We start from the raw sequence: 15,344 nt of genomic DNA, 5'->3' as shown, positions 1-15,344 counted from the left end.
ATTCTTTTAATATCTGCAAAAGCAACATCTGATAATACTTTTAGAAGTGAGATTAAGTCTCACCACTATCCAAATCAGGAAGTTAAATAATTGCAAAAGCTAAATGATGTACCTCTGTATAAGAATCATGATCCAAAATTTCCTACTGTATGTTAAATCTGTTGTCATGTAAATTCACTTCTCCTTAATTCCATGTGCAAGAAACAAACCTGATTTTTATTTAAAGTTTCGGATGTACCTGAGAATGCCCCAGGGAAAAGGAATTCTTACTTAACATGAAATTTGGTCCCACACCACCTCCTTTAAAGGCAGTAAGACAAGAAAAAAAGTGAACATGAGATAGCACTGAAGTCCTCTCTTTCTTCTTTTGTAATTTTATATGAATAGTCATTTAGGACCATACACTGGGGTATGTTAGAATGGTCTCTAGGCCTTGCTAATTACTGCAGGGCTTGTGCAGTTTGTGTATCAGAAAACCATAATATTCCCATTTTCTTCCCATCTCATCCACTGCGGCCTGAAATAGGAAAAAATGACTGAAGCCGTAACTGCTGTAGCAGGCAAGCTTTGGATTTTAGAGTGGTTACTATTTTTAAAACAAATGCAGTATTTAATGAAGCATATACATTAATATTTCCTTCAATTCTCTAATCTTTTTCTGTGATCCTATTTGTTTCAAGCCTCAATCTCGAATCCGTAACACTTTGCTTTGTTCTCATGGAATTAAACAGCTTAACATTATTTGGCATTAGAAATGCTTTTCTTTGCAGAAAACTCTTCTAATGAGAAATTTCAAAAATGTAATCTTCAGAAATTCATGAATATTTGTAACCTGAGAAAGCAAAAGAGCATGTTCCCTGTAGCCAAAGTGTTGCTTAATAAGGATAAAAGTCTGACCTGTCTAAATTTTAACCTACTAAATGTAGACATATAGATGGCATGTGCGCTTCTTGTCTCCATGAATATATTCTAATGAAGACAAGTGCAGTGTGATTTTGCTTTGCAAATGAAATTCTAGATAAGATCTTTCCATTTATATGGGATATATTGTTTCATATTTATGTGTATGTGTGTTTACGTGGGCACTCATATACAATGAGTCCTGAAAATAGCCTTATATCACAACACTGTAGCTTCAAGAGAACTGAGATTATTTCATTAAAAATATTTGCTTCTTGATTTTTTCAGTTACGTCTCAAGCTTCATTCATCTACTTTTCCTTACATAATGTAAATTCTGCCAATCACCAATCCACCTTTACTCAGCTTGTCAGTTGAAGATATAACCATAACGCTAATAAAAATACATTAACCTTTCCAAAGTCTTCTGTGCTATTCTTTATGTGGATCATACTTATGACCCGCCAGATGCCCAAGGTTCGGGGTAAATATTATTGTCCAAGCCAGCAATAGCTTAAAGGTAAAACTGTATGAACTCACAGACATAGAAACAAGATCCTACGGGATCTTTCACTTAGCTGAATCATAACACTGTACAAATGTCACTTGAAAGAGATCGCTGGAGGTCTCTTGTACAACTTTTGACTTGAAATGAGTTGATTACCAACATTAGATCCACTCAACTGCTGCATTGTCTACCTGGGGCTCGAATCTCCAAGAGTGCCAATTGCATAAACTCTCTGGGCTCCTGGTCTGCACTACCTTTACTGGGAAGCAATAGGTAAGCTTTACCTAATGAATTAAATCTTTATCATTGTTACATATTTAGAAGAGATATTGTTAATGGCTTTAAAGCCACCACAGATACACCTATTTATGTCTTTTTTTTCTATTCGTCTTTGAGATGTTTTATAGGATATTAGGAGTTCTTCACTGTTTTAACTTTCAGAAAGCCCTAAGACAGGGTTTCCATAAAATACATCATATATAATGAATATACGACCATGAGGGATTTTATCAGCACTCATTTTGATTAACCTGCATAACTCACTGATGCCTTTATCCTTCAGGAGTAGTAAATTGACTCAGTGTCAGGATGATAAATGTTACCATATCATCAGGTAGTCCCTTTCTTGGATAGTGTATTGAGGGATACAGCTTGTGCCAGCAGCAGTTGGAGACTCCTGCATTAGTCACAAATAGGAAAGCTCAAACAATTTGTTTCAGATAAAGGCTTATCAAAATATGCATAAGTATCATGTGCTTCATATAGCCATATATTTTGGAACAGGGTACACTTACTATGGCTTTATTTCACCCACTCATATATCAATATGTCTGCATACATTCAAACACATATACAGAGGTTACTTAAATATCTCCATCCCAAAATTCACAGCTGAAACCACTCATTGTAGTTTTCATTTCTTTCATTTCTTCCAAAGTAGATGACATGAGCTAGTTGAATATACAATGTAAATAAAGGTCTCTCACTTTCCCCACCTAGCCCCAGCCTTCCTGTCCTGGAAGCTGTCTTTTTACAGTGGTAACTTCAGAGCCGAAACAAAGACCCTAAGTTTTTATTTTCTCTCCTTCCTTGTTCTACTAGGACAGGAGAGACTATTGTGGAGTCCAACCAACTTTATGGTCCTGATTTTATCTCAGTTCTTTCCCACCATTCAATTCTCACCCAACCAATTCTTTGATTTCATATTCCTATCGTGCTTTCCGGTTGGCTTTTTCTTCCCCTGACCTTTTCATATCTCATATTTCAAGTTCCTTGGCTTAACTTCTTTATTATTTCCAAAGTCCTCTCCTTTAACCACTGTTTCCATTCCAGGTCTCAGAACTCTCTTCCTCCAATGCCATCCTAAACAAGTATCTTTCCATGGCTCTCATCTCACATTATTTTCACAGCATTGGTACATATGATGCACTGTTCATATTTCCGAACTCCCTTTTTTGCCATTCTAACTTCTTACTACAATCTTGTGGGTGAAACAGTGGGTAAACACGAAAGGCAACTTGCAGAACAAACAAACAAAAAAGCTTAAAATAAAAAAGAAAAATACAAAAGTCAAATTATATGCTTAAGCAATTTAGTAATTATCTATAGGGTCCCCAGGTCCATCTTTCACTTCCCTTTACCAATTTGAGCGTATTAACTTGTGTTACTTGTCATGTATTACCAACCCAAACGCTAGTCTTGCAATGATGGGAGCTTAGACATCGGACTGTAGCTCTTCTTTGTAATGTGAAACTCTGAGCACTCACTGCTCAACAAATATGAACACAACAATTATTTAGGAATAACTGGTCTTACCCTCAGCTCCAAGTAAATTGAATCACTAGCAGACAAAGCACAAAATTTCTATTAGTGATCTCTATTAACCATTAAGTACAGCTAGGTCTTAGCTCAGGTGTTTTCTACTGAGAACACTGACAGCTTACCCGACCAAGTAGCCCAGCCCAGAAATATCTACAAACCCTGGTTTGTCAGACTCTGTGACTGTACTTCATGAAGCATTCTTCCATTTCTGTTATAAATTAAAAGGAGTAATCTTTTTGCACTCCTAAGAGTCTTGAAGAAAAGGAACCTGACAGGTTTGTCAATTTGCCAACTCTCCCTTCAGCAAACTTTGTTTTACATAATGCTAAATTCTTGCCTGATTCAGTAGGAATTAAATTACTTTCTTTACCACACTCCAAAACAACATTTTCTCCATACTCTTAAGCATTTTAAATGCAAACTTTCTCTCTGATTGCCTACTTGAAAACAAACAAAGGAAAAGCCCCAGAAAGGCTTTCTTATGCAGGGAAATGAAATACCAAATTCAATGAAAGACAGCCTTACTTGCTTTTAATAACAGGTGAACTTCAAGTTACCTGCCTTTTTTTTGAGTCTACAGAATTTATAAGTAGCAACTTGATACTTCACTGCCCATGCGCACATGAACTTGCTTTTACAGCACAAGGTAGTTTAGGGTGATTCGGCCTTAAATGAAAGAAAAGTAGGACCTTTAAACCATTTTGTTTTACTAAATGCAAGACCCATAGGCAGAATTGATAGACAAACTGCCAGCTCACCTGAAATAACTGGTGCATGCACACTGTTGTTCTCTGATGAATAATAAGAGGCTTATTCTTTTTTGATGAGGACTACATATTTCCGGTTACCTTATTCTTATCACTGATCAAGAATAAACATACAGACAGTTACTTTGCAGTATATCCCATAACTGTTAATATTAACTTTCCAGGTTTTACAGGAATTTTCATAATGCCCTACCCAAAGTTAATGGGGTGGCTCCAGCCCTTTTACCTTCCTTTTCTCCCCCCCCTCCCCCAAAGTCCTTGCTTAAATTCACCAAGCAAGAACTCCTAGATAAAGTCACAGTCTTAACTAAACTGTCTGGTGTCTTCAAAATGTTATAAGAATCCTTCTTTTAGTATCATAGCTGAGCCTATTAAGCTAAGATAAATGGGCCTTTGAAAATAATTGGAAATTGGACCCAGCTAAAGTATATGTTTGGAGTGTGCTTTCTCTATTGATTCAATATTTTTGGACAGTGTTCAAAGATACATGGCTGTTACTCTGTATGACACTGCATATTTATCTGGCTCAGAAGGTGAAGACTCTTTGGGCAAATTTTCTGGTAATACGGCTGATTATGCCTGTAGACTTCTAAATCACACCTGAAAACAATAGGGGGCTGCCTTGGATAAGGGATTTTCTCAGATTCTGTTCAATACAATCCTGCAGGAAAAACTGTAGCAAAGCTACTAACATAAACAAGAATTTAAAAAAAAATGCAAGCTCATAGCCTAAATGGAGAGTAGGTAAATGAGCTGATTAGCTTCAGAGCAGCAGTAAACAGAACAAGTGGATATTTATCCTAGGATAAGAAATGAATATATAGATCTGTTTTACTTTAATGGTCTAGCTAACAAGAGTCAGACAGTAATACTAAAAAATGAAGCAGCCCTAGAGTTAGGAGAAGTCTGAATTTTTATCCAAATAACAAACATCCTGGTTAAAACAAACTCTATTCAACAAAAGCAGCCGTCACGAAAAGGGTATCTATCAGCACGAGTTAAGTATATGTAAATGGTATTTACTTCACTGAGAGTAGCATATGCTCAGCACCTCAGAGGATTCATTCCAATACAATGGTGCAACTGATTATGAAGAAAATATACATTTCGTTAAATAAACTAAGGCAAAGAAAACTATTTTGAAGTGCTTTTAGTCTGTGACTTCATTAAAGGAGGTTGTTTACTCTTAGAGGGGAATTAGAAATTGAATATTCAAATTTAAAATTACAGAAACATATCTCTGTTTACGGACCAAGGTCAAAGAGACTTTTATTAGGAACAAGGATATAATCTACACAGATAGGAAATATTTTTTAAATAGCTTGCATTTTTTTAATATTAATTCCTTTTTGCTTTTATCGAACTTCCTCCTCACCCCTTTACTTTCTCCCTTATAATTTTCTCCAAGTTTGCAAGGCTCCTCACTGAAGAACAGGTATCACATAGTTTTTCCTTATTTTGCTTTTCAAAACTCAATTGGAATCAGGAATTAAGAGTCTCACCTTGCAACATAAAGGGCCAAGTCAACAGGTAGTCTAAATTGGCCTTGCTCCATTGATATTAATGAGGTTGCTCCATTGATATTAATGAGGTTAGGCTGATGTATGCTAACTCTCAATTGCCAGATCTTACTTATCTGGTGGAAATAATTTTTCTATCTGTATTTGATGCAGGGAATTTGATGGGAAAGATCAAAGGAGAGAAAGAGCCGGGGGAAAAGGAATGGAAGAAAGAAAAGGAGAAACAGCAGTAGGTTCTTTCCTTTACTGAAATAATTTACACTTCAGGAGTGTGACATTTTCTCACTTTTTGATCTGTTTTTCTATTTGCAGCAAAGTCAATGATGCCAAAAAGAACCCCTTCATATGCTATGCTAGTATCATATCAATCTAAAGAGGAAAAAGCAAGCAAGATCAGCTTTATGCTTATTTTCAGAGATAAACCATACTGAACTACTGAGCTTTGCGGGAAAAAAAGGAATAGAAGTTTCACCAGAAGATGTATAGCACATTATATGTTACGTACACAGTATTTTTGAAGTTGTTGCAACACATTTTTCTCTAACAGAACTATAAGAACTGTGGGCTGGTTTTCATCTGTCTTTTAGGTTTTAATTGGTTTTATGTCTCTTTCCTTTTTACACAAATATACATATGCCCACACATAGATTCATACACACACACGCATACATTAATTTCATTTACAAATACTGATTAATATTCTTAATAATGCAAAAATTCAAGCAGAGATTGTACTCCTTATAATAGTTCTGAATCATGACTCATCTTTTGGATCAATCTGAATTATATTGTGGTTCTTTGTAAACACAGTAGTAAATTAGAATATTGTAATAATCATCCTGGTGCTTGATACTTACATCAAAACACTTAAATATAGTACATTCACATAAACTTACTTCTGTAGTCATAGGTCGGGAAATTTGAATTCCGGATTTCTATTACACTTCTAACATTGTACTGTATGCAAGTTGCCAAATAATGGTATTTCATTTTACCGCAAATAAAATACTGTTTATTTGTAATTGGCTATCCAAGAGAAAATGAAGAAGAAGATGGAAGCAGAAGCGGCAAGGAGACAAGCAGATGTAGATGTGCACTTGGATACCAGATCTCTGGATAGCAAAGGAGCATACAGTACCCAGCACCCTGAAGATAAACACCTTGGAAAACACTATAAGGAAAGCACTGTAGTAACTGTGTTATACCAGATGACAAGATAATGCTCTCAAAAAGGGATGCACAGGAGTTCAACGCTCTGTATCACCTCCTGTTGAGAGCAACAGCAGAAGAAGCAAGCTGGGCAATCTTAAAGTTTTCTGTATGTCAGTACTACTGAGTCTTTGGAACAGACCCAAATAATTTCTGTGGCTGAAGCTAGTTTTGCCTTTGTCTGCAACTGACTGTAAAAACCCAACCAAACAGAAACACAATGGTGATGAAGCCTGGTAAGCAGCAGATGCTAACAAGATGCCAGACTAGAAATGATGAAGCCAAGCGGTTTGGCCACTTCAATTTCACAACGGATGGTGATGTTCCAGTAACAAATAGATGCTAGAGATTCACAATGGCTTATTCAGCATCCACATACACTGAATAAAAAGACTTGGAAAAGAAACACACACAATCACAAAAGCCAAGCTGGTAGAAGCACTGATTTGAGTAATTGTTATAGATAGATGAATATGACAACTCAATGGGTATGAAAAGCTGGACCCAGATGGCAGAAGGTAAGAAAAGATCATAGCATTTACTATGCAGCATAGCTGTCAGCGATACAAGGACCGATTACTCCATTAATATCAGGAAAATGGAAGAGGATCTTTTCATTGCTGTGGGAAGATCAAGGTATTAAAATTACATTGTACATACGTCAAGAAGTGAAGACCAATTGCAGGACAGACACAGGAACATTTAAGTAGCTCCTTTTAGGATTGCATACGTGACTTCAGAATGTTTGATCCAAGAAAGCCTGGCAAATGTTTAAGACCTTCTATAGTGCTTTGTAAAAAAATCAAAATGTTATGTAGTTGAGAACATTTGCTGTGACTTCTGACATGTTTGAGGAAGGCCAGTGATTTCACTGGGGAATCTTATGGATGAAATGAAGGGCACAAGTTAGTTGTCCTACCAATCTTCGTACTTGATTGGGCTTAAACAATGAAAGGGTGCTTTTTCAAAACTGCAATTGAAAACAATCTTGTTTCAAGTATCTTGGGTGTCACAAATCGCCATTATTTTGAAAACACACTCAGGAGAGTGAAACGTATTATACATTTACATATACATGGTCTGTATTTCAGTTAAGGTGTCATGGGGCTAATACTAGTGTGGATTAGTTAACAGAACAAAACAAGAAAATCACAAAAAGCAGCAATTGCTACTGCTTGGTTCTAGTAATCTCCCAGAGGCACAGAGTCCAGCATTAGGAGAAGGAATGAAAAAATAGTTTAAAAATGTAGGAAATTCATTGTTTGTATTATTACTACTGCTGCACATTCCTGTCTTTATTTCTAAAAAAGATTGTGTGTAAAAAAGTTTGTAGTGTTCATTGAAAATAACTGAAATAACTGGATGTGAATTAGAGCACATAGTCATTGTGCTTGCCGATAGTATTTGAAAACAGCACGTGCATCAAAAATTAAAATATTTTGCTGGCCTTCCAGAGTTTTTGCTAAACCTAGTATGCATTGGAACCTGAGTGAATGAAATCCCATTAGTCATCACCATCTTAACAATATGCACTTCATACAGAGCTGGCTTCTGCACAGAGGAAGGAAATTACCAGTACTAACAAAGGAAAGAAGATTTGTAATGAGCAAATATACAAAAGCTCCAAATAATTATAATATTCACAGCTTGGCAAAGACTTTCTAGGCTATGAAATTACTTTTCTTTTGGAAGAATGAAGATTTTTACAAGGTTAATATAAACAAAGGGTAATTGGAAAATCAAATTGCTCTACGCAAGTTATTGTAAGGTCTGGAATAATGGCGATAACATTTTAAAAAGCTTGCTTATCAATCACTGTGTTTCTGTTTTGTACATTATTGCCATCAAAAATGCTCCCTTTCAAGTGCTACATGGGAAACATAAACCGCTAAATACAAATACCAGCTTACCCCTGACACAATAAGTTCTCCTCCCAGGTTCTGAACTTCTGCCTTCACTTTGCTGCAGATATTGAGTTGGTGGCAGTAGAGGGCAATGCGCTGCAGGTAGGCTAGCAGATCCTGTTTGCAGGCTGAGTCGGGGCACTACAGACAAAATAAATATTTGATTAGATGTAGCTGAGTTCATAAAATTATAGAGAGGTAATCAGAGGAGATAGTGGCAATGTGTGTGTATTAGGTGGAACCATTTCACTTTGTCTTTACATGGGATACTTGATGAAATGTGAAAATTCAAACTCTACCTTTCATTTAACTCAAGACCTATGACTTGCGACCTGAAGATGTACTATACCTCTTTGCAAAAAGAAGAAACCTCTCTGTCAGCCACTAATGAAAGATAACGAAAATAGTACAATTGCTATGCTTGTGGGGGAGGTTCACTTGTGATATCAGTTTGTACAGAACAGAAGAATCTACTGAGCAGCTCAAAAGACTAAGTTTGACCTGAAACTCCTGCTTGCCTTCTGGGGTTCCAGGTTAAGATACAACATGGACCAGTTAAAGCCCAGATAAACCTGGTTCTGACTGATGACGTCCACTCTAATGCCAACTCTTGACTGTCTTGCCAGCTTCCCTGGTACTTCTACAGACCTTCAGAGGACACATCTCTGCTTCACATTTGGCAGAAGTCAGGCCCCTTACTTATCATGTTAAGGACTCAAGATGCAGGGGTGAGACTGCTTGGGTTTGACATTGACAGATTCGGCAAGCTTATTGTTAATGCATAAATACCTTAATCTTTGCCAGAAGAAAATTATTCACTAAAGTGTGACATATTACAAAGTCTCTCAGCAGATGACATCGGTATTGTAGCTCTTCTCAAGAACACAATGAGATAAGTTGGTCCCTCCGCATGTCTAAGGGATACGTCTTCATACTAGAGGGAAGGCTATACACAGTTCTCTACCATTTTGGATGCTGTGCCTCTCAAATGTGCTTTGATATAAATTACATTAGGTCAATCATGGTAGACTCAGTGAAGGTTTTGCAATCAATATAACTAGAAAAGGCCCAAGTACAATTTATTCATAGTCTTTGGGACTCAATAGAAACTGCATCATCCCCCACAATATCAACAGCATAATAAACAACACTCTCATAGTTAATATTCAAAGTCTTGCCTCAAGAGAACAGACCTCAGTAATTCACTCTGATGAAACATCGCTAAAAGGGTCCAATGCTAACAGCATGTCTCTAATAAATACTCTTTGGGGCTACCCAACAAAGTCTGACTAACAATGTTCTTTGAATGTATAGCTTGGGGAACAAAGATTCTGAATGTGTCTTTTTAGCATCTTACAAAGCTTATGCTCAATTTCTGTAAAATATTATCAAAGCACAAAACCTGACAGAATTAAACACACGAGTCAACAGCATCGCAAGCTCTGACTCGAGATGACTGCTCTAGCCCCAACAGCTAATGCTGGCAAGGAATACATTTGTGGTGAAGTAGTTGCATATACTGTCATCTTTATCCCTGAAAGCAGTCACTTTGCTTTTTTCTCTCCTTTGAAAACTAACAATAAACAAAACTGGAGGTTCATTGTGGCTGTTAGGTTTAATCTGCTCGGTACTTATGGCAATGCTGTAATGCCTCTCTTTCTCAGACAGTTGCTACGTCTTTCAGGCATGAATCCCTAAGAAACCTCTTCTCCCTACCGGTGACAATTTAATACAGAAATATTTACCCTACTCTTGAAGTCTATGAACTGAAAGAAACGAACTTTAAAGCAATACTTCTAGAGAGCTGACAAGGCTTTAAAAACAAGTACCTTGGAGCAAATGAAAATGTAAGATCTCTCTCATTGGAACAGTAATTAAAAACGCAACTGTCCATAAAAAGTTTATATTGCATGAGTGTCTCCAAAGTTCTGTAAAATATCATTACAGCACAAGCATTAAAACAAACACTTCATTCTCATAGTGATTTCACTGTTTATTATTAAAGTGTGCATGCTACAGTCTTCCGAAATTTAAAATGTGACTCAAACCAATGCACTCTAAGCATAGCATGTCTCTTTGCGTTTCTTAAAAATATTTCACCTCTGCAAATATTGTAGACTAGGAATTTCATCAGCTGACAGATGGATTTCTTCTTTCTTATGCTAAAATGAACAGATGCTACATTTAAAGGATTGGAATTGGGTAACTACAGGAAAATGCTTGCTGATAATGAGGAAAACCTAAACCCCAATTTTCTGAGGTTGTAGGAAAATGGGCAGCTTCAGGTTTCTTGCCACTCTGGCCCATACTCCCTGCCAGGATGCGTTGCACACTATTACATGCTTACTTGAAGAAGAAAAAACCACTTATTTTGAAAAGAAAGACTAGAGGCAAGGAAGTTATCACTTCCGACTTCCAGCAAAATTTCTCCTGATGACAATGAAAGGAAAGAAACTATAGGAAGTTTACAAGGGAAAAAATAGTGAAATTTAATTTGCCTAAATCTAAAAGTAGCTACCTAGGAACCTGGATTTGAAATTTGGCTATCGACTTTTAATATGATGCTTCCTCTTGCTCTCCAGATGGATAGATAATCCAATCTGAAAGAAAGGGGCTGCATATAGCAAGTTCATCTTTCCAATTGTGACATGAATTTGGCAATGGCACTGAGGACACAGATCCTAGAACATGGAGCAGGGGGCTGTAAGGTGAAAGCACAGTACTCTGATGCAAAGCAGAAGAAAGGGAGTCTGGGAATCTTGAAAAAGAAAGTGCCATATTGTCGTGGTTTGGGCTGGACCGGCCACTGAGGTGAGCAATAGACGCCCTCCGCCACCTCTCCCTTCAAGGAGAAAGGGAAATTGCTGGAAGAATGATCTGAAAAGAATATAAGGATTCCTAGGCATATGGCAAGGGTAACAGTCTCTACTGCTTTCATGACAGCAAATATATAAGTCTAATTCTAATGCAATCACCCGGGTCCAGAAGTGAGGCCGCGGAAACAATTCAAGCATTCCTGAGGTTTAGAGAGACTCATTTATGACTTTCCTGTACCGCAAGACCCAAGCCGATTGGTATAGAAGAAACAACTTAGACTCAACGGGTAGATCAGTATCCAGGCAGTGACTTTCAACAGGTAATTTTCTGCCAAGTAAAGATAACCTTTTCCTACGAAAGGCAACTCATTAATAGAGGTTACATTATATTTCTGCTCATTTTTGTTGTTACCTGATCAGCTACCGCCCGTGCTAATTTGTCCATCCTCGATCCTGCCTCTGCAATCTTCTTGGCTGCATTAATGACATCTGATGTATTCTTCAGGGGGCCTTTACCTCTGTGAAATACAATACAACTATGCACAATCTAAATAAATCACGCAAGGCAACAGTTTTAGTGACCCTGTTTAGTGTTTGATTTTAAAATAGTAACCAGAATGACTTCACAATTTATTACAATTTCACCTTTTAACTATTTTATTGCACAGCTTGATTAGGAAATCGGACTGCTATATTTCCACTCTCTCAAAAAATGTCTCACTAGCAATTTAGCCTGATGGCACCTTCAAGCACATGAGCTATACTTAATAGTATATGCATTTTGAAGTGCTCATTAAGCCAACAATCATTCTGGAATACACAACTATTTCAAAATTATGTTATTCCCAAGCCAGTGCTAAATGTTAAACCTGTCATGTCTAGAGCAAGACTGTCACATTTTAGAAAACATTTCTTAGTAGATTTTTGTCAGAAAACACATAAGCAAAGCATAATCCTTATGTTACCGTTAAATGTTACAGTTAAAACGCGTATAATTTTTTAAGTGTATAATACACATAAAACATGTATAATTAGCTTTAAGACTGATCTTTGACCATTACCCCTTGTTGCAATAGGACAAGGGGTAATGTTTTTTAACTAAAAGAGGGTAGATTCAGACTAGATATAAGGAAGAAATTTTTTACGATGAGGGTGGTGAAACACTGGAACAGGTTGCCCAGAAGGTGGTAGATGCCCCATCCCCGGAAATATTCAAGGTAAGGTTGGACGGGGCTCTGAGCAACCTGATGTAGTTGAAGATGTCCCTGCTCATTGCGGGGGGGTTGGACTAGATGACATTTAAAGGTCCCTTCCAACCCTAACTATTCTATGATTCTATGGTCCTGCACTATACTTTTAAGATGATGCACAAAACTCTAATTTTAGTTATTAAAGTTACCAAAATTTATATAGACAAAAAGTAAAAAGTCACTGCAGACTTTTGTGTTTGCTTCAGACTCAAAACTTTAATTCTGTTTGTAATTATAAATTTGCTACTGCTCCTGAGAATGGCTCAGTTGGCAGTGAGCTGATTTTCTTTTTTTTTTTTTTTTTTTTTAAATTATGTGAAGAAATACAGCTTCAGACAAGACTAATGGAAAATCATAATATGATCAAACTTAGGTTTTTTTAAACTAAAACTGAAGGCTTTTTTTCTAAGCACAACAGTATTATTTTTGCGTTTTTTATCTGTAATGCCAAGAATAACATACTGAAACATATTTCCATTTTTATATTCTTTCCATACTTTCATTTTCATCTTAAACAGATATCAAAATATAACAAGTATCCCACTTTTTTTGAACTTAAACTGTAGCAAAAATCCTTCATAGTGACCTCATATGCTCCTACATTAATTACATCAGTAGATCCGACTGTCACAAACTCCATGCATTTGAAAAATTATTCTATTTTAACACTGCTGAGGTTACAGTCAACCAAAAAGGTGTGAAAGGCTTTGTTCTGTTTTAATGGAATATATTAAACAAGTTTTTATTGAATCTGATATAGACAGAGGTGTACTTTGATTTTATTTTTTTTTAATTTACTTCAAATGTGACAGCAGTTTTCACTCATTCTCATATTAGTTCTGTTCTTTTGATGGTAGAAAATGTAATTACGAAACTTTCAATTTGATGTTCAATGTATCAAAGGTGGTCTGGGAGGTTGCAGAACATGTTCATATTTTGGGCTGTGGCTTTATAACATTATTTCTTCCTTCCATGAAACGATGGCACTGTTTGGACAGTTTTTCACTCTGTTTATGGGCAGAAGGATCAGAGACCCAAAGACAATACAAATACAAAAGTAATTTAAGATTCCTCTAAAAAATGACCCTTCACAGGAGCTTCTACACTGTCATACAGGAGTGGTGAGTCTACTGCAAAAAGAATAGTTGTAAAAGCACAAACTAAGAGAAAAACAAATAAGCTGAGAGAATAATTTCTTGGAAAGAAATATAATAGTAAACTATTAAAGTAAGTAAGCTTTCTGTATGCATAATTACATTTAAAATTGATAAAATGTTTGCTGTTGCCTATTACTGATTAACTAACTATGCAAGTGCAAATAGTCAAATTATTTGCAAATTAATGGTATTTATACACACACACATTCCCTCTATCTATCTCTTTATCTATAAGGTATGTGCAAACCCTATATTGTCTATGCAGAGACTGTCTCATCCAAAACGGGTTGAAGGCTCCAGACACAAGGCATGTGATCAGCTGGAGATTAAGAAATCTATTTGAGCATCTCAGTGAGGTGAATAAATGGATGTCTTATTTTAATTCTGAAGAAAAACATAAAGATTTTTGTCCATTTTTGTCTAATCACATGCTGATAAATAACATTTAAACTTTTGAACTCCCATTAAAAATAAACACTGAAAACCCTTTAATTCATTATGGTGATCTGTAATTCTAAGAATCTTGTAAAACGTTGTCCCTGGTGTGATTAACAATATGGCTATATTTAAACATGATAATTCCGTTTATATGATATCATTAATGAATGCCCTTTTGATGCTTTGCAATTAGAAAAGAACAAGACATCAATAGAAAAAAGAAATGAAAGCAAAAAAAAATCATTACTGACAGGCTCCAATAAAGTATTAGATCAAAACAGTTTCATTTCATTTGAGTGTTCAAAATGATATAAGTAGTTTTGCCATTATTTTTGATTGACACAAATTGTGTTGAAATGTTGAAAGTTCAGAGAGGCACATGCATTTAGATGGGTACTAAACGAAATGTCAGTAGAGTGTCTGTAAGGTCACAGACTATCTTTGCTACTGAAATTCAAGATGATCTGCAAATAAAACAAATTCGCAAATAGAACAAAAACTTTGTGTGATTAGTCCCATTTGGAGAAATATCCAGAGCAGTCACGTGTAGAGAACTGCACAACCCATCCCACTACGTATGATGTGTGTTACCCAGCCTTGCATCCCTCAAAACACGGCACATCATCTCAATATACTATAAATTGCATCAAAAAGGGAAAGATGTGGGATGCCTGAAGAAGTCCTCAGCACAAGTTTTTTTGTCCTTACCTAGTAAAGTCTGTCATTTCCATCATAATCATGCACATCTGCTTTGCCAACACAATGATGTCATTACCACTGTCATCCCACTTGGCCACCTCGGCATCCAGTTTGCTCTTTTCTTGGTGGAATATCTCTACCTGCTCGGCAATCTTAGCCTTCTCCTCCTGGGGAAGCTGAGCCATGATAGCCTGGAGAAAAAATGGGAGAAGTTGGACATGAAAAAAGGAAGGTCGAAACTACACATTTTCAGTGGTCCAAATGGCATACCCAACTGCTGTTTTTTTTTTCATGGGGGTTGAAGGTGCAAAGCAAAATCCAATAGACATCTGATTTCTGTTAGGAGAGGCAAAAAC

At 36.4% G+C, this 15,344-nt stretch overlaps 1 protein-coding gene across 3 annotated transcripts in view; it reads right to left on the bottom strand.

Annotated features, from left to right (window-relative positions):
• Positions 1-15,344, bottom strand: part of CTNNA2 (catenin alpha 2) — a gene marked incomplete at its 5' end in the record, with an annotated part of 461,863 nt that overhangs the window by 23,981 nt on the left and 422,538 nt on the right. For 2 of the 3 annotated variants that reach the window (XM_082482395.1, XM_082482396.1), the window contains 3 exons: positions 8,635-8,769; positions 11,857-11,962; positions 14,998-15,179. In XM_082482395.1, coding sequence (XP_082338521.1) covers positions 8,635-8,769; positions 11,857-11,962; positions 14,998-15,179 — 423 coding nt within the window. The remainder of the gene's footprint in view (positions 1-8,634; positions 8,770-11,856; positions 11,963-14,997; positions 15,180-15,344) is intronic. The other variant, XM_082482397.1, reaches the window with a different exon arrangement.

Source organism: Vanellus vanellus (genome assembly GCF_965231255.1).
Source record: "Vanellus vanellus genome assembly, chromosome: 4".
Taxonomy (NCBI): Eukaryota; Metazoa; Chordata; class Aves; order Charadriiformes; family Charadriidae; genus Vanellus; species Vanellus vanellus.
This window is presented reverse-complemented; position numbering and strand designations above follow the sequence as displayed.